Source organism: Schistocerca americana, chromosome 4 (genome assembly GCF_021461395.2).
Source record: "Schistocerca americana isolate TAMUIC-IGC-003095 chromosome 4, iqSchAmer2.1, whole genome shotgun sequence".
Lineage (NCBI taxonomy): Eukaryota > Metazoa > Arthropoda > Insecta > Orthoptera > Acrididae > Schistocerca > Schistocerca americana.
This window is the reverse complement of record NC_060122.1, coordinates 668,570,666-668,589,689: the sequence shown is the minus strand read 5'-3', so window position 1 is coordinate 668,589,689 and position 19,024 is coordinate 668,570,666. Positions and strand designations below refer to the sequence as shown.

Below are 19,024 nucleotides of genomic sequence, written 5' to 3'. Positions count from 1 at the left end.
AGTTTATACTACATCAGTTAACTGAGACAGAAAAATCAACTTTCATTCACTTACTGCATTTGTTTTTAGTTGCATATCAATTTAATAATCTATCAACAAAAGATTTAAATTTCAGATCAAAATTTTCTGTTACATTTTTATTTTTCTCCTTCAAACAATTTAGCAGTGGATCTATGTCATTGCTCACTCTTCCAATACTGCTGTTCAGTTCTGATTCCAAACTGTCAGAAGACCCTCTTAGGATACTTCTAATGCACTATAAAGTCTGTCTGTTTTTGAATTCATGTCCTTCCTCAGTTCTTTAAAATTCTTTTCCTGTTGTTTCATGAACATCAAAAATAGTAATTTTATGTCCTTATTTACTGACACTTCTTGCCTTCTAACCTATAATATGCTGTCCTTTACTTTTAGGTTACTCATTTTTGTGAACAACTAACAGTCACTCGATGCTAAAAACAATTTCACCTTGATAATTTCCAGCACTAGTTGTGCCTACTGTTGCCCATAATGTTGTTTACAATATTTACATCCATTCATCTGTAATGATGCATGATGTGCTGTCAGCTGAAGTCACCCATTGATCATGAACTCACGTCTCACGTGTAAACAGGCTGCTGTCCAAGATGGAGTCGATGTTGATGACATCAGACAGTTCTGCATTTCTCACAAGTCAAACTTTTCTTCCATAATAGCACCTGCTTCTACTTGCAAATTCAATCAGAATTCCACTCTTTTTAAAAGTTCATATGTGCATTGTCCTGTGTTCAGTCTTCATGTAATTTCAGTTAGTTAATGCCACACATAAACGTTTTGTATTGTTTAACAGTCATTTCGTTACTTCTGCTGTGAATAGTTCAAAAGTTCACTGCACTCTTACATACGTTATTGAGCACAATATTATCTCTTTAAAGTGCTCTGAAAACATGAGGTACTAAATCGAACACAACCATATTTACCTGTGCGAATGTGCCCTTGGTACCTGCACCACCTTCGGATCTGGCTGAAAAGTGGCTGTTGGAAGTAGGCTATTTTTAGTGATATATTCTAATTCAGATTTCTAGTTAAAACACTCTAATTGCGCTCAGATGTTGAAAGAACTATTATTTAGGCCAGATCAAGTCTCATCTACTTTTTTTATGTACAGATAATGAGCTAGCCACATGTTACACTCAGTTGATGATCTATAATGTAATTGTTCGAGTGCAATAACCTAGCACTGAGACAACACAACAGTCCATGTGCGGGAAACAAATAGTTAACACAGTCACTGATTAAAGTTCTTAAATCACTGTCCTTGAAGCCTAACAGTCATATCAATAAGGAATTGATATAATGGAAGGAAACATTCCACGTGGGAAAAATTATATATAAAAAACAAAGATGAGGTGACTTACCGAACAAAAGCGCTGGCAGGTCGATAGACACACAAACAAACACAAACACACACACAAAATTCAAGCTTTCGCAACAAACTGTTGCCTCATCAGGAAAGAGGGAAGGAGAGGGGAAGACGAAAGGAAGTGGGTTTTAAGGGAGAGGGTAAGGAGTCATTCCAATCCCGGGAGCGGAAAGACTTACCTTAGGGGGAAAAAAGGACAGGTATACACTCGCACACACGCACATATCCATCCACACATACAGACACAAGCAGACATATTTAAAGACAAAGAGTTTGGGCAGAGATGTCAGTCGAGGCAGAAGTGTAGAGGCAAAGAAGTTGTTGAAAGACAGGTGAGGTATGAGTGGCGGCAACTTGAAATTAGCGGAGATTGAGGCCTGGCGGATGACGAGAATAGAGGATATACTGAAGGGCAAGTTCCCATCTCCGGAGTTCGGATAGGTTGGTGTTGGTGGGAAGTATCCAGATAACCCGGACGGTGTAACACTGTGCCAAGATGTGCTGGCTGTGCACCAAGGCATGTTTAGCCACAGGGTGATCCTCATTACCAACAAACACTGTCTGCCTGTGTCCATTCATGCGAATGGACAGTTTGTTGCTGGTCATTCCCACATAGAATGCATCACAGTGTAGGCAGGTCAGTTGGTAAATCATTCATGCGAATGGACAGTTTGTTGCTGGTCATTCCCACATAGAATGCATCACAGTGTAGGCAGGTCAGTTGGTAAATCACGTGGGTGCTTTCACACGTGGCTCTGCCTCTGATCGTGTACACCTTCCGGGTTACAGGACTGGAGTAGGTGGTGGTGGGAGGGTGCATGGGACAGGTTTTGCATCGGGGGCGGTTACAAGGATAGGAGCCAGAGGGTAGGGAAGGTGGTTTGGGGATTTCATAGGGATGAACTAACAGGTTACGAAGGTTAGGTGGACGGCGGAAAGACACTCTTGGCGGAGTGGGGAGGATTTCATGAAGGATGGACCTCATTTCAGGGCAGGATTTGAGGAAGTCGTATCCCTGCTGGAGAGCCACATTCAGAGTCTGGTCCAGTCCCGGAAAGTATCCTGTCACAAGTGGGGCACTTTTGTGGTTCTTCTGTGGGGGATTCTGGGTTTGAGGGGACGAGGAAGTGGCTCTGGTTATTTGCTTCTGTACCAGGTCGGGAGGGTAGTTGCGGGATGCGAAAGCTGTTTTCAGGTTGTTGGTGTAATGATTCAGGGATTCCGGACTGGAGCAGATTCGTTTGCCACGAAGACCTAGGCTGTAGGGAAGGGACCGTTTGATGTGGAATGGGTGGCAGCTGTCATAATGGAGGTACTGTTGCTTGTTGGTGGGTTTGATGTGGACGGACGTGTGAAGTTGGCCATTGGACAGGTGGAGGTCAACGTCAAGGAAAGTGGCATGGGATTTGGAGTAGGACCAGGTGAAACTGATGGAACCAAAGGAGTTGAGGTTGGAGAGGAAATTCTGGAGTTCTTCTTCACTGTGAGTCCAGATCATGAAGATGTCATCAATAAATCTGTACCAAACTTTGGGTTGGCAGACTTGGGTAACCAAGAAGGCTTCCTCTAAGCGACCCATGAATAGGTTGGCGTACGAGGGGGCCATCCTGGTGCCCATGGCTGTTCCCTTTAATTGTTGGTATGTCTGGCCCTCAAAAGTGAAGAAGTTGTGGGTCAGGATGAAGCTGGCTAAGGTGATGAGGAAAGAGGTTTTAGGTAGGGTGGCAGGTGATCGGCGTGAAAGGAAATGCTCCATCGCAGCGAGGCCCTGGACGTGCGGAATATTAGTGTATAAGGACGTGGCATCAATGGTTACAAGGATGGTTTCCGGGGGTAACAGATTGGGTAAGGATTCCAGGCGTTCAAGGAAGTGGTTGGTGTCCTTGATGAAGGATGGGAGACTGCATGTAATGGGTTGAAGGTGTTGATCTACGTAGGCAGAGATACGTTCTGTGGGGGCTTGGTAACCAGCTACAATGGGGCGGCCGGGATGATTGGGTTTGTGGATTTTAGGAAGAAGGTAGAAGGTAGGGGTGCGGGGTGTCGGTGGGGTCAGGAGGTTGATGGAGTCAGGTGAAAGGTTTTGCAGGGGGCCTAAGGTTCTGAGGATTCCTTGAAGCTCCGCTTGGACATCGGGAATGGGGTTACCTTGGCAAACTTTGTATGTGGTGTTGTCTGAAAGCTGACGCAGTCCCTCAGCCACATACTCCCGACGATCAAGTACCACGGTCGTGGAACCCTTGTCCGCCGGAAGAATGACGATGGATCGGTCAGCCTTCAGATCACGGATAGCCTGGGCTTCAGCAGTGGTGATGTTGGGTGTAGGATTAAGGTTTTTTAAGAAGGATTGAGATGCAAGGCTGGAAGTCAGAAATTCCTGGAAGGTTTGGAGAGGGTGATTTTGAGGAAGAGGAGGTGGGTCCCGCTGTGACGGAGGACGGAACTGTTCCAGGCAGGGTTCAATTTGGATGGTGTCTTGAGGAGTCGGATCATTAGGAGTAGGATTAGGATCATTTTTCTTCGTGGCAAAGTGATACTTCCAGCAGAGAGTACGGGTGTAGGACAGTAAATCTTTGACGAGGGCTGTTTGGTTGAATCTGGGAGTGGGGCTGAAGGTGAGGCCTTTGGATAGGACAGAGGTTTCGGATTGGGAGAGAGGTTTGGAGGAAAGGCTAACTACTGAATTAGGGTGTTGTGGTTCCAGATTGTGTTGATCGAAATTTTGAGGTTTTGGAGGGAGTGGAGCTGGAAGTGGGAGATTGAGTAGATGGGAGAGACTGGGTTTGTGTGCAATGAGAGGAGGTTGAGGTTTGCTGGAAAGGTTGTGAAGGATGAGTGAGTTGCCTTTCCGGAGGTGGGAAACCAGGAGATTGGATAGTTTTTTGAGGTGGAGGGTGGCATGCTGTTCTAATTTACGGTTGGCCTGTAGGAGGATGCTCTGAACAGCCGGTGTGGATGTGGGGGAGGAAAGATTAAGGACTTTTATTAAGGATAGGAGTTGACGGGTGTGTTCATTGGCTGAGTTGATGTGTAGGTGAAGGATTAGGTGGGTGAGGGCAATGGATTGTTCAGTTTGGAACTGGTATAGGGACTGATGGAAGGAAGGGTTGCAGCCAGAGATGGGAACTTTGAGTGTGAGGCCTTTGGGGGTAATGCCAAATGTCAGACAAGCCTGAGAAAATAAAATATGCGAGCGTAATCTGGCTAGGGCGAAGGCATGTTTGCGGAGGGAATGTAAATAAAACTTAATGGGATCATTGTGGGGGTGTTGTGAGGGTGACATGGTGTTAGAAGGTGGAAAGTGTAACATGGGGTGAAATGAAAATGAAAATAAAAATATATGGGGAGAGATAAAGGTGAACCGGAAAGAAACTGGAGATCTGGAATGAAAAAAGGCGAAAAGGTGTTGGTTACAGCTGGGCTATGTTGGACTTGGGTTGGTAGACAACGATGTGCATAAAGGTTAGGTGGTTGTGTTGCCGCCAAAACACGTTAAAGGACGGAGAAATTCGGGAAAATTTCGAAAAAACTGCGTGTAGTATATTAAAAGGAGTGGTATTGTGGTGGCAGATTATGAAAATGAGGCTAACAATTGTCTGACGAAGAAATAATGGCGTTAAAACCTGTGGGAAGCGGCTAAAAATGATCGGTGATGTGGGAAAAACGGAAATGGAAATAAAGCGAAAGTTATTAGAACTGGCCGAAATGGTTGTTTAACACTCTCTGTACCAGGCCTATTTTATGCACCCGTCCCTAGAAACCGGGCAATTTTACCAATATTAAAAAAATTACTGCATCAAATCTACTGTTTGGATTGTGGCAAATTTGGTACCATCTTGAAGCTGCACATTTCTACTTTAATTCTGAGTGAAAGAAACTACTTTACAATGCACAGCTTTAAGGTACAGTTATAGAAATCACTTAGATGTTTTAAGAATTTAGAAAAAGTCATACGAATAAGGGAATACAATTGTGATTTATTTTTAACCAAAATTGTGGCACTACATTACATGTTTCTGATAGTATACAGTATTACATATAAATTTCACACAGAATCATATTGTTTTTTAGTGTGGAAAATTTTAAAGCAAGGTTCCAGGCAGAGTGCAACGCCACACTGTTCACATTCGTATCGTGTCTCTTTGCGAGAAGCCTTGCCACTCTGTTTCTTGCTCCTGGAACTGCACACGTGACACACACGAGCAGCATACTTCTTAGTAGTTGCAGGTATGTGCTGCAAAAAATGTCTCTTTGTTAGCCGACCTACAGTTCCTTCATTTCTTGGAATGAATTCAAGTGTGTCGTCTTCAACAAGCTGAACTGCAAGCACTGTTATAAAGTCTGTTATTGTAATTTTCTTCCTGTGCACTGCATTGTACAGCCAAAATGCATTTGATACTCCCATAAGCAGCAAATGGAAATATAATTTTCGCCACCATTTCACAGTTCTGTGCTGGAACGGATTGTACTGCAGGCGTTGGTCTCCAATATCCACTCCAATTTTATTGAGGTTGTAATCAAGTACCTGAAGTGGTTTCAATACTACAGACCCATTTCTCTTAGTATGCGTACCAAATGTTGCTTGATGCCTTGTAGACAATGTATACACATCTCTCTTATCTTTCCACTTCATTGCCAATACATTATCTTTACGCCGAAAAGACATTTCGCCCTTTTTCAGCTTAGCAGATACTAAATCTTTAGGCAATCCTTTCCTGGATTTGTTCACAGTACCAACAGCTCCAGTGCCTTTCTCTGCCAGTTGCTGAAATAGCTCTGGACTGGAATAAAATCGATCTAAATACACAGTGTGGCCTTTGTTCAGCAAGCTGCTGTCAGACAACAATCGCAAAATAACCGCAGACGAAGAATTGTCAACAATATGCTTACCAGCATAAACTTCAAAATTTACAACATAGCCACTACTGGCTTCAGCAACAGCATATACTTTCAGTCCATACTTATGAGGCTTATTTTGCATGTAAACACGGAAACTCACACGACCTCGAAATGGGCAAATTCCTTCATCAATTGTCACTTTTTCTGAGGGACGATATGCCTGGATACATCGCTCCTTCAAATTATTATAATATGGCAAAACTTTGTAAAGTGGATGAAATCCATCTTCGCCTGGTTTTTTCTGATTTGAATTGTCAACAAGATGCAAGCATGACAGTATCTGAGTGAAACGCAAACGGCTCATGACATGGGGACAAAAGTTACAACTAAGAACAGGATTAGTGCTCCAATGGTCCGCAATTTTTGGCTTTTTCGAAACACACATGTGGAAAATAATACCCAAGAAACGCCTCATCTCACTTATAGTCACTGGCTTCCACGAACTCAAAACTGAATGGGGCTTCAGATTATTTCCTCTTCTTTTCTTCTGTATTGTCTGTGATGCATACAAATTTGTCTGTCTCTTGAGTTCATTTACGTCACTGTCAGTAAGGAACACTTTACTGCAATCCAGTACAGAACTCGACTCATCAATATCCACTAGTATCTGCCTGGGTGTCGTGTTGACAGGCAGAGGTCGGTAGGTGTCAACTGCAGTCCACTCACTGTCTTTCGGATACGGCACAGCTGCTGGATTTGAAGCAACACCTTCAACATCATTCTCGTCTTCATCTGAAGACAAACTGTCATCAATCTCGTCTTCTAAAAAGAATATCACATTATGTGTAACTACATACATCGTTTACACATGTTCAACAGATATGTGCGTACTGCACAATTACGTGGAAAATTCGGAAATACGTACCTTCAAACACACCATTGCATTCAGAATCGTCTGAATCACTCTCTACATTATCCAGAGTGTCGCTATGATTGATCAAATCCGCAATTTCTGCGTCTGATAAACCGCGCCGAAACATGATGACAAACAACTGAATGATATACAGACTGAGAACGCAAAGATAAGTTTTAACATGAATTACAGCGCTGCCGTGACATCTATGGACGCATTTTGTTAATAAACATCTGAAAAACGTATAGCGCTGGCCAAACCCGTAGAAATAACGTTGCAGTGTTTTGAATGAAATTAAATGTAGCGGCCCGTAAATTTTACGGGCTTGGTGATTTTCGCGCGATCCCAGGCCCGTAAATTTTACGGGCTTGGCGCTTAGAGTGTTAAAAGGTGAAAGGAGCTGTTTGTGAACTAGAAACGGTGGATATTATAGCGGCGGTAGTGCTGAAAGCGGCAAAAAAATTTTTTGGTTATAGTTTGGAAGTGGGTTACGTATTGTTGAGTATATAAATAGGCGGGATAAAATAGTATAGCAGATTACGGTAAAAAGGAGAAGGTGAATGCAAAGTGAAACTACTGGCAAAAACAGAAAGAGGAAAATAAGACGACAGAAAAGATTTCGAAATGGAACAGTGACAATAACAAACGTAATTGTTGGATTCAAATTAATGATATCAATATAATGGAAGGAAACATTCCACGTGGGAAAAATTATATATAAAAAACAAAGATGAGGTGACTTACCGAACAAAAGCGCTGGCAGGTCGATAGACACACAAACAAACACAAACACACACACAAAATTCAAGCTTTCGCAACAAACTGTTGCCTCATCAGGAAAGAGGGAAGGAGAGGGGAAGACGAAAGGAAGTGGGTTTTAAGGGAGAGGGTAAGGAGTCATTCCAATCCCGGGAGCGGAAAGACTTACCTTAGGGGGAAAAAAGGACAGGTATACACTCGCACACACGCACATATCCATCCACACATACAGACACAAGCAGACATATTTAAAGACAAAGAGTTTGGGCAGAGATGTCAGTCGAGGCAGAAGTGTAGAGGCAAAGAAGTTGTTGAAAGACAGGTGAGGTATGAGTGGCGGCAACTTGAAATTAGCGGAGATTGAGGCCTGGCGGATGACGAGAATAGAGGATATACTGAAGGGCAAGTTCCCATCTCCGGAGTTCGGATAGGTTGGTGTTGGTGGGAAGTATCCAGATAACCCGGACGGTGTAACACTGTGCCAAGATGTGCTGGCTGTGCACCAAGGCATGTTTAGCCACAGGGTGATCCTCATTACCAACAAACACTGTCTGCCTGTGTCCATTCATGCGAATGGACAGTTTGTTGCTGGTCATTCCCACATAGAATGCATCACAGTGTAGGCAGGTCAGTTGGTAAATCACGTGGGTGCTTTCACACGTGGCTCTGCCTCTGATCGTGTACACCTTCCGGGTTACAGGACTGGAGTAGGTGGTGGTGGGAGGGTGCATGGGACAGGTTTTGCATCGGGGGCGGTTACAAGGATAGGAGCCAGAGGGTAGGGAAGGTGGTTTGGGGATTTCATAGGGATGAACTAACAGGTTACGAAGGTTAGGTGGACGGCGGAAAGACACTCTTGGCGGAGTGGGGAGGATTTCATGAAGGATGGACCTCATTTCAGGGCAGGATTTGAGGAAGTCGTATCCCTGCTGGAGAGCCACATTCAGAGTCTGGTCCAGTCCCGGAAAGTATCCTGTCACAAGTGGGGCACTTTTGTGGTTCTTCTGTGGGGGATTCTGGGTTTGAGGGGACGAGGAAGTGGCTCTGGTTATTTGCTTCTGTACCAGGTCGGGAGGGTAGTTGCGGGATGCGAAAGCTGTTTTCAGGTTGTTGGTGTAATGATTCAGGGATTCCGGACTGGAGCAGATTCGTTTGCCACGAAGACCTAGGCTGTAGGGAAGGGACCGTTTGATGTGGAATGGGTGGCAGCTGTCATAATGGAGGTACTGTTGCTTGTTGGTGGGTTTGATGTGGACGGACGTGTGAAGTTGGCCATTGGACAGGTGGAGGTCAACGTCAAGGAAAGTGGCATGGGATTTGGAGTAGGACCAGGTGAAACTGATGGAACCAAAGGAGTTGAGGTTGGAGAGGAAATTCTGGAGTTCTTCTTCACTGTGAGTCCAGATCATGAAGATGTCATCAATAAATCTGTACCAAACTTTGGGTTGGCAGACTTGGGTAACCAAGAAGGCTTCCTCTAAGCGACCCATGAATAGGTTGGCGTACGAGGGGGCCATCCTGGTGCCCATGGCCTTTCACGCCGATCACCTGCCACCCTACCTAAAACCTCTTTCCTCATCACCTTAGCCAGCTTCATCCTGACCCACAACTTCTTCACTTTTGAGGGCCAGACATACCAACAATTAAAGGGAACAGCCATGGGCACCAGGATGGCCCCCTCGTACGCCAACCTATTCATGGGTCGCTTAGAGGAAGCCTTCTTGGTTACCCAAGTCTGCCAACCCAAAGTTTGGTACAGATTTATTGATGACATCTTCATGATCTGGACTCACAGTGAAGAAGAACTCCAGAATTTCCTCTCCAACCTCAACTCCTTTGGTTCCATCAGTTTCACCTGGTCCTACTCCAAATCCCATGCCACTTTCCTTGACGTTGACCTCCACCTGTCCAATGGCCAACTTCACACGTCCGTCCACATCAAACCCACCAACAAGCAACAGTACCTCCATTATGACAGCTGCCACCCATTCCACATCAAACGGTCCCTTCCCTACAGCCTAGGTCTTCGTGGCAAACGAATCTGCTCCAGTCCGGAATCCCTGAATCATTACACCAACAACCTGAAAACAGCTTTCGCATCCCGCAACTACCCTCCCGACCTGGTACAGAAGCAAATAACCAGAGCCACTTCCTCGTCCCCTCAAACCCAGAATCCCCCACAGAAGAACCACAAAAGTGCCCCACTTGTGACAGGATACTTTCCGGGACTGGACCAGACTCTGAATGTGGCTCTCCAGCAGGGATACGACTTCCTCAAATCCTGCCCTGAAATGAGGTCCATCCTTCATGAAATCCTCCCCACTCCGCCAAGAGTGTCTTTCCGCCGTCCACCTAACCTTCGTAACCTGTTAGTTCATCCCTATGAAATCCCCAAACCACCTTCCCTACCCTCTGGCTCCTATCCTTGTAACCGCCCCCGATGCAAAACCTGTCCCATGCACCCTCCCACCACCACCTACTCCAGTCCTGTAACCCGGAAGGTGTACACGATCAGAGGCAGAGCCACGTGTGAAAGCACCCACGTGATTTACCAACTGACCTGCCTACACTGTGATGCATTCTATGTGGGAATGACCAGCAACAAACTGTCCATTCGCATGAATGGACACAGGCAGACAGTGTTTGTTGGTAATGAGGATCACCCTGTGGCTAAACATGCCTTGGTGCACAGCCAGCACATCTTGGCACAGTGTTACACCGTCCGGGTTATCTGGATACTTCCCACCAACACCAACCTATCCGAACTCCGGAGATGGGAACTTGCCCTTCAGTATATCCTCTATTCTCGTCATCCGCCAGGCCTCAATCTCCGCTAATTTCAAGTTGCCGCCACTCATACCTCACCTGTCTTTCAACAACTTCTTTGCCTCTACACTTCTGCCTCGACTGACATCTCTGCCCAAACTCTTTGTCTTTAAATATGTCTGCTTGTGTCTGTATGTGTGGATGGATATGTGCGTGTGTGCGAGTGTATACCTGTCCTTTTTTCCCCCTAAGGTAAGTCTTTCCGCTCCCGGGATTGGAATGACTCCTTACCCTCTCCCTTAAAACCCACTTCCTTTCGTCTTCCCCTCTCCTTCCCTCTTTCCTGATGAGGCAACAGTTTGTTGCGAAAGCTTGAATTTTGTGTGTGTGTTTGTGTTTGTTTGTGTGTCTATCGACCTGCCAGCGCTTTTGTTCGGTAAGTCACCTCATCTTTGTTTTTTATATATAATTTTTCCCACGTGGAATGTTTCCTTCCATTATATTGATATCATTAATTTGAATCCAACAATTACGTTTGTTATTGTCACTGTTCCATTTCGAAATCTTTTCTGTCGTCTTATTTTCCTCTTTCTGTTTTTGCCAGTAGTTTCACTTTGCATTCACCTTCTCCTTTTTACCGTAATCTGCTATACTATTTTATCCCGCCTATTTATATACTCAACAATACGTAACCCACTTCCAAACTATAACCAAAAAATTTTTTTGCCGCTTTCAGCACTACCGCCGCTATAATATCCACCGTTTCTAGTTCACAAACAGCTCCTTTCACCTTTTAAACAACCATTTCGGCCAGTTCTAATAACTTTCGCTTTATTTCCATTTCCGTTTTTCCCACATCACCGATCATTTTTAGCCGCTTCCCACAGGTTTTAACGCCATTATTTCTTCGTCAGACAATTGTTAGCCTCATTTTCATAATCTGCCACCACAATACCACTCCTTTTAATATACTACACGCAGTTTTTTCGAAATTTTCCCGAATTTCTCCGTCCTTTAACGTGTTTTGGCGGCAACACAACCACCTAACCTTTATGCACATCGTTGTCTACCAACCCAAGTCCAACATAGCCCAGCTGTAACCAACACCTTTTCGCCTTTTTTCATTCCAGATCTCCAGTTTCTTTCCGGTTCACCTTTATCTCTCCCCATATATTTTTATTTTCATTTTCATTTCACCCCATGTTACACTTTCCACCTTCTAACACCATGTCACCCTCACAACACCCCCACAATGATCCCATTAAGTTTTATTTACATTCCCTCCGCAAACATGCCTTCGCCCTAGCCAGATTACGCTCGCATATTTTATTTTCTCAGGCTTGTCTGACATTTGGCATTACCCCCAAAGGCCTCACACTCAAAGTTCCCATCTCTGGCTGCAACCCTTCCTTCCATCAGTCCCTATACCAGTTCCAAACTGAACAATCCATTGCCCTCACCCACCTAATCCTTCACCTACACATCAACTCAGCCAATGAACACACCCGTCAACTCCTATCCTTAATAAAAGTCCTTAATCTTTCCTCCCCCACATCCACACCGGCTGTTCAGAGCATCCTCCTACAGGCCAACCGTAAATTAGAACAGCATGCCACCCTCCACCTCAAAAAACTATCCAATCTCCTGGTTTCCCACCTCCGGAAAGGCAACTCACTCATCCTTCACAACCTTTCCAGCAAACCTCAACCTCCTCTCATTGCACACAAACCCAGTCTCTCCCATCTACTCAATCTCCCACTTCCAGCTCCACTCCCTCCAAAACCTCAAAATTTCGATCAACACAATCTGGAACCACAACACCCTAATTCAGTAGTTAGCCTTTCCTCCAAACCTCTCTCCCAATCCGAAACCTCTGTCCTATCCAAAGGCCTCACCTTCAGCCCCACTCCCAGATTCAACCAAACAGCCCTCGTCAAAGATTTACTGTCCTACACCCGTACTCTCTGCTGGAAGTATCACTTTGCCACGAAGAAAAATGATCCTAATCCTACTCCTAATGATCCGACTCCTCAAGACACCATCCAAATTGAACCCTGCCTGGAACAGTTCCGTCCTCCGTCACAGCGGGACCCACCTCCTCTTCCTCAAAATCACCCTCTCCAAACCTTCCAGGAATTTCTGACTTCCAGCCTTGCATCTCAATCCTTCTTAAAAAACCTTAATCCTACACCCAACATCACCACTGCTGAAGCCCAGGCTATCCGTGATCTGAAGGCTGACCGATCCATCGTCATTCTTCCGGCGGACAAGGGTTCCACGACCGTGGTACTTGATCGTCGGGAGTATGTGGCTGAGGGACTGCGTCAGCTTTCAGACAACACCACATACAAAGTTTGCCAAGGTAACCCCATTCCCGATGTCCAGGCGGAGCTTCAAGGAATCCTCAGAACCTTAGGCCCCCTGCAAAACCTTTCACCTGACTCCATCAACCTCCTGACCCCACCGACACCCCGCACCCCTACCTTCTACCTTCTTCCTAAAATCCACAAACCCAATCATCCCGGCCGCCCCATTGTAGCTGGTTACCAAGCCCCCACAGAACGTATCTCTGCCTACGTAGATCAACACCTTCAACCCATTACATGCAGTCTCCCATCCTTCATCAAGGACACCAACCACTTCCTTGAACGCCTGGAATCCTTACCCAATCTGTTACCCCCGGAAACCATCCTTGTAACCATTGATGCCACGTCCTTATACACTAATATTCCGCACGTCCAGGGCCTCGCTGCGATGGAGCATTTCCTTTCACGCCGATCACCTGCCACCCTACCTAAAACCTCTTTCCTCATCACCTTAGCCAGCTTCATCCTGACCCACAACTTCTTCACTTTTGAGGGCCAGACATACCAACAATTAAAGGGAACAGCCATGGGCACCAGGATGGCCCCCTCGTACGCCAACCTATTCATGGGTCGCTTAGAGGAAGCCTTCTTGGTTACCCAAGTCTGCCAACCCAAAGTTTGGTACAGATTTATTGATGACATCTTCATGATCTGGACTCACAGTGAAGAAGAACTCCAGAATTTCCTCTCCAACCTCAACTCCTTTGGTTCCATCAGTTTCACCTGGTCCTACTCCAAATCCCATGCCACTTTCCTTGACGTTGACCTCCACCTGTCCAATGGCCAACTTCACACGTCCGTCCACATCAAACCCACCAACAAGCAACAGTACCTCCATTATGACAGCTGCCACCCATTCCACATCAAACGGTCCCTTCCCTACAGCCTAGGTCTTCGTGGCAAACGAATCTGCTCCAGTCCGGAATCCCTGAATCATTACACCAACAACCTGAAAACAGCTTTCGCATCCCGCAACTACCCTCCCGACCTGGTACAGAAGCAAATAACCAGAGCCACTTCCTCGTCCCCTCAAACCCAGAATCCCCCACAGAAGAACCACAAAAGTGCCCCACTTGTGACAGGATACTTTCCGGGACTGGACCAGACTCTGAATGTGGCTCTCCAGCAGGGATACGACTTCCTCAAATCCTGCCCTGAAATGAGGTCCATCCTTCATGAAATCCTCCCCACTCCGCCAAGAGTGTCTTTCCGCCGTCCACCTAACCTTCGTAACCTGTTAGTTCATCCCTATGAAATCCCCAAACCACCTTCCCTACCCTCTGGCTCCTATCCTTGTAACCGCCCCCGATGCAAAACCTGTCCCATGCACCCTCCCACCACCACCTACTCCAGTCCTGTAACCCGGAAGGTGTACACGATCAGAGGCAGAGCCACGTGTGAAAGCACCCACGTGATTTACCAACTGACCTGCCTACACTGTGATGCATTCTATGTGGGAATGACCAGCAACAAACTGTCCATTCGCATGAATGGACACAGGCAGACAGTGTTTGTTGGTAATGAGGATCACCCTGTGGCTAAACATGCCTTGGTGCACAGCCAGCACATCTTGGCACAGTGTTACACCGTCCGGGTTATCTGGATACTTCCCACCAACACCAACCTATCCGAACTCCGGAGATGGGAACTTGCCCTTCAGTATATCCTCTATTCTCGTCATCCGCCAGGCCTCAATCTCCGCTAATTTCAAGTTGCCGCCACTCATACCTCACCTGTCTTTCAACAACTTCTTTGCCTCTACACTTCTGCCTCGACTGACATCTCTGCCCAAACTCTTTGTCTTTAAATATGTCTGCTTGTGTCTGTATGTGTGGATGGATATGTGCGTGTGTGCGAGTGTATACCTGTCCTTTTTTCCCCCTAAGGTAAGTCTTTCCGCTCCCGGGATTGGAATGACTCCTTACCCTCTCCCTTAAAACCCACTTCCTTTCGTCTTCCCCTCTCCTTCCCTCTTTCCTGATGAGGCAACAGTTTGTTGCGAAAGCTTGAATTTTGTGTGTGTGTTTGTGTTTGTTTGTGTGTCTATCGACCTGCCAGCGCTTTTGTTCGGTAAGTCACCTCATCTTTGTTTTTTATATACAATAAGGAATTGATGTGCACATAACAATAATTTGGAGAAAACACAGTTCACAGTCTGATGCTGTTGTCGCAGTGGGCATTATTGAAGTTTGGCACAATCCATAATAATAATTACACATTCACTGTTCATTTAATTATTTAAAACAGTCACTAAATTAAAGAGTGATCTCACAAATGTGAAATGTAAATAAAACTTGGCACATTTTATGACTTTTAATCTGTACTAACTTGTCTGTGGTACATTGTTCAGTGATTCTGGGTACAGATCTTGCCTGTATCATAACCTTCCACAGACTGATCTAAATTATTTCCATGTTGCGGACAATACTCAAAACTAAAGTTACTGTAAACCGGGTAAAATTTGACCAATTTTCAGATTAAAATGCGATTATCATGACTTTTTTTTTAACTGATGTGATGTTTAAGTTTCTCAATTTGGGGGCATGTATGAAAGGATTACACAGTAATCAGCACAACACATTTTATAAAATACAGAGGTAGTTATGGGAAAAATTGTTGGTGGTCAAAGTTACCATGAGTTCGGGTTTACATTGACCAGTCTCTATCTCCGCCACAACTGTCAACTACAATTCCACCTGTGGTCAATATTTCAACAACACAGTGAAACATTGACCACCCAGAAATAAATACATTGGTCTAAATTTATCTAAAGTGCTTCATTAAGCTTTATAAAAGAGAGAACATAGTGAGCTACATAAATGAAACAGTGTGATCCATCATCAAAATTATAAAAATAATGAAAGTTACCAGGATGGAGCACTACACATATAGCCCCAAAATTAGTTCAGCATAATACCCTCAAGTTCATCCAAATTAAACCTAAACCCACACTTAGAAAGACATTTCTTCACTCCTGGATTGTCACATAAGTTTGTCTCATCATAATTGAAGATTCTACAAAGTGGTATCATATCACTGGAATTTTTAACTGTTAATGAGACTTTCAGATGATCAAAACACTCTTGAAGTGAACTTGCAGTAATTTTTGCCTTTGAGGTCTTCAAGTTTTGGCATTACTGATGGGATAAGAGATCCTTATGACACTTCATAAAACTGCATGCCCCTTCAACACCAGGTGTATTGGTTGGACCAAATTGAGATACTTTTTTTCCTCTTGTATCTAAATACAGCTTTCCCAAATATCGGAAGTCTTGCACATCAAAAGGAAAACCCCATTTGCTAACTGTCAAAGCATAATGAAGAAATGTTTCTTCTTCTTCATTTGTAAATACACTTTGTCTTCCACATTTATGTTCATGTTTTGAATGCTCATTATTATAGAGTGTCCCTTTTGCAATACTGTATTTCTCTGATGCTGCATTCATTGAAATTGTTTCATTTTTAATTTCGTCTAATGCAGTCTGCATGTCTTCTTCACTATAAGTGTTATACTGTCTTGCACCAGGCACCTTTCTATGACTTCTTGGCATATTGTACCTGTGTAGGAGCACAATAGAAGCATAAGAACACAATGACAATAGCGTATCTTAATTCTGGAGTAACACTGACCGGCAGTCAAAGTAACCCCAAAACAGAGACTTCATACACTTGACCTTAGAAAAAGTAATATACTGCTCAATGTATACATATGAAAAAAAAATAATAATAATCAGCAGTCTGATATGAGAATTAATCGAGCAACATACCTGATATGGTTTAAAACACTGATGGCTTTGTTGTTATGAGATGTGGTGGATTTTGCACAGCTAACTACAAACACACTTTTTTGTGAACAACTTCAAGTCTCAACAGGTTCGCCAACTGCTGCATAGGAAAATCAGCACTACATGTGCAACATCTAGTGTATACTGATGGAACTTTTCCACCAAAGAGTATTCACAAAAGACACAACTGAGAGCCAGCAGAGAGATGTAAAACTTTTCATGCTTGAGTGGTTAAAGTAACCACGGCAGTCAAAGTATACCCGGTTTATGGTACAATTAAAGATTCATGTTTCTGAGTAACTGAGTAGTGGTGAGATATTTGTTTTAATGTGAACTTTCAGATACAACAACAATTACTATTGAATTATGCTGTCTAGTTTGCCAAAATAGGGGATATTTTAATTAAAGAAGCTAATTACTATGAAACTAAATGAGGGCAAATGTTGCTAATATGTTTCAAATATTAGCTGCATAAATACTACAGTTATTTACACATTTTTCTCAACTACTTTATCAGGAAGTCAGTAATCATGAATATGTTTACATCTGAGCAATGTTAATGAAATCTGAAATCACTAGTAATTGTAATTAGCACAAGGCAAGTGCTCTACCAACTGAGCTACCGAAGCACGACTCACGTCCGGTACTCACAGCTTTACTTCTGCCAGTACCTCGTCTCCTACCTTCCAAACTTTACAGAAGCTCTCCTGCGAAACATGCAGAACTAGCACTCCTGAAAGAAAGGATATTGCGGAGACATGGCTTAGCCACAGCCTGGGGGATGTTTCCAGAAGGTACTGGCAGAAGTAAAGCTGTGAGTACCGGACGTGAGTCGTGCTTCGGTAGCTCAGTTGGTAGAGCACTTGCCCGCGAAAGGCAAAGGTCCCGAGTTCGAGTCTCGGTCGGGCACACAGTTTTAATCTGCCAGGAAGTTTCATATCAGCGCACACTCCGCTGCAGAGTGAAAATCTCATTCTGGAAACATCCCCCAGGCTGTGGCTAAGCCATGTCTCCGCAATATCCTTTCTTTCAGGAGTGCTAGTTCTGCATGTTTCGCAGGAGAGCTTCTGTAAAGTTTGGAAGGTAGGAGACGAGGTACTGGCAGAAGTAAAGCTGTGAGTACTGGACGTGAGTCGTGCTTCGGTAGCTCAGTTGGTAGAGCACTTGCCCGCGAAAGGCAAAGGTCCCGAGTTCGAGTCTCGGTCGGGCACACAGTTTTAATCTGCCAGGAAGTTTCATATCAGCCCACACTCCACTGCAGAGTGAAAATCTCATTCTGGAAACATCCGCCAGGATGTGGCTAAGCCATGTCTCCGCAATATCCTTTCTTTCAGGAGTGCTAGTTCTGCATGTTTCGCAGGAGAGCTTCTGTAAAGTTTGGAAGGTAGGAGACGAGGTACTGGCAGAAGTAAAGCTGTGAGTACCGGACGTGAGTCGTGCTTCGGTAGCTCAGTTGGTAGAGCACTTGCCCGCGAAAGGCAAAGGTCCCGAGTTCGAGTCTCGGTCGGGCACACAGTTTTAATCTGCCAGGAAGTTTCATATCAGCGCACACTCCGCTGCAGAGTGAAAATCTCATTCTGGAAACATCCCCCAGGCTGTGGCTAAGCCATGTCTCCGCAATATCCTTTCTTTCAGGAGTGCTAGTTCTGCATGTTTCGCAGGAGAGCTTCTGTAAAGTTTGGAAGGTAGGAGACGAGGTACTGGCAGAAGTAAAGCTGTGAGTACTGGACGTGAGTCGTGCTTCGGTAGCTCAGTTGGTAGAGCACTTGCCCGCGAAAGGCAAAGGTCCCGAGTTCGAGTCTCGGTCGGGCACACAGTTTTAATCTGCCAGGAAGTTTCATATCAGCCCACACTCCACTGCAGAGTGAAAATCTCATTCTGGAAACATCCGCCAGGATGTGGCTAAGCCATGTCTCCGCAATATCCTTTCTTTCAGGAGTGCTAGTTCTGCATGTTTCGCAGGAGAGCTTCTGTAAAGTTTGGAAGGTAGGAGACGAGGTACTGGCAGAAGTAAAGCTGTGAGTACCGGACGTGAGTCGTGCTTCGGTAGCTCAGTTGGTAGAGCACTTGCCCGCGAAAGGCAAAGGTCCCGAGTTCGAGTCTCGGTCGGGCACACAGTTTTAATCTGCCAGGAAGTTTCATATCAGCGCACACTCCGCTGCAGAGTGAAAATCTCATTCTGAAAACATCCCCCAGG

The 19,024-nt window shown here is 44.8% G+C and overlaps 1 protein-coding gene across 1 annotated transcript; it reads right to left on the bottom strand.

The window, feature by feature from the left end:
- Window positions 1-5,444: 5,444 nt before the first annotated feature.
- On the bottom strand, window positions 5,445-16,593 carry LOC124613689 (piggyBac transposable element-derived protein 4-like). Its single transcript, XM_047142407.1, has 4 exons — window positions 16,181-16,593; window positions 15,995-16,078; window positions 7,164-7,357; window positions 5,445-7,060 (listed from the first exon to the last, which is right to left on the bottom strand). The coding sequence occupies exons 1-4, from the start codon at window positions 16,591-16,593 to the stop codon at window positions 5,445-5,447; spliced, it is 2,307 nt and encodes a 768-aa protein (XP_046998363.1).
- Window positions 16,594-19,024: the final 2,431 nt, after the last annotated feature.

Coding starts and splice junctions, on each gene's coding strand:
- LOC124613689 (XM_047142407.1), bottom strand. CDS start 16,593: ATGCCAAGAAGTCATAGAAAGGTGCCTGGTGCAAGACAGTATAACACT. Junction 16,079..16,180: donor AAGGATCTCTTATCCCATCA/GTAATGCCAAAA, acceptor TAAAAATTCCAG/TGATATGATACCACTTTGTA. Junction 7,061..7,163: donor ATGCAATGGTGTGTTTGAAG/GTACGTATTTCC, acceptor TATTCTTTTTAG/AAGACGAGATTGATGACAGT.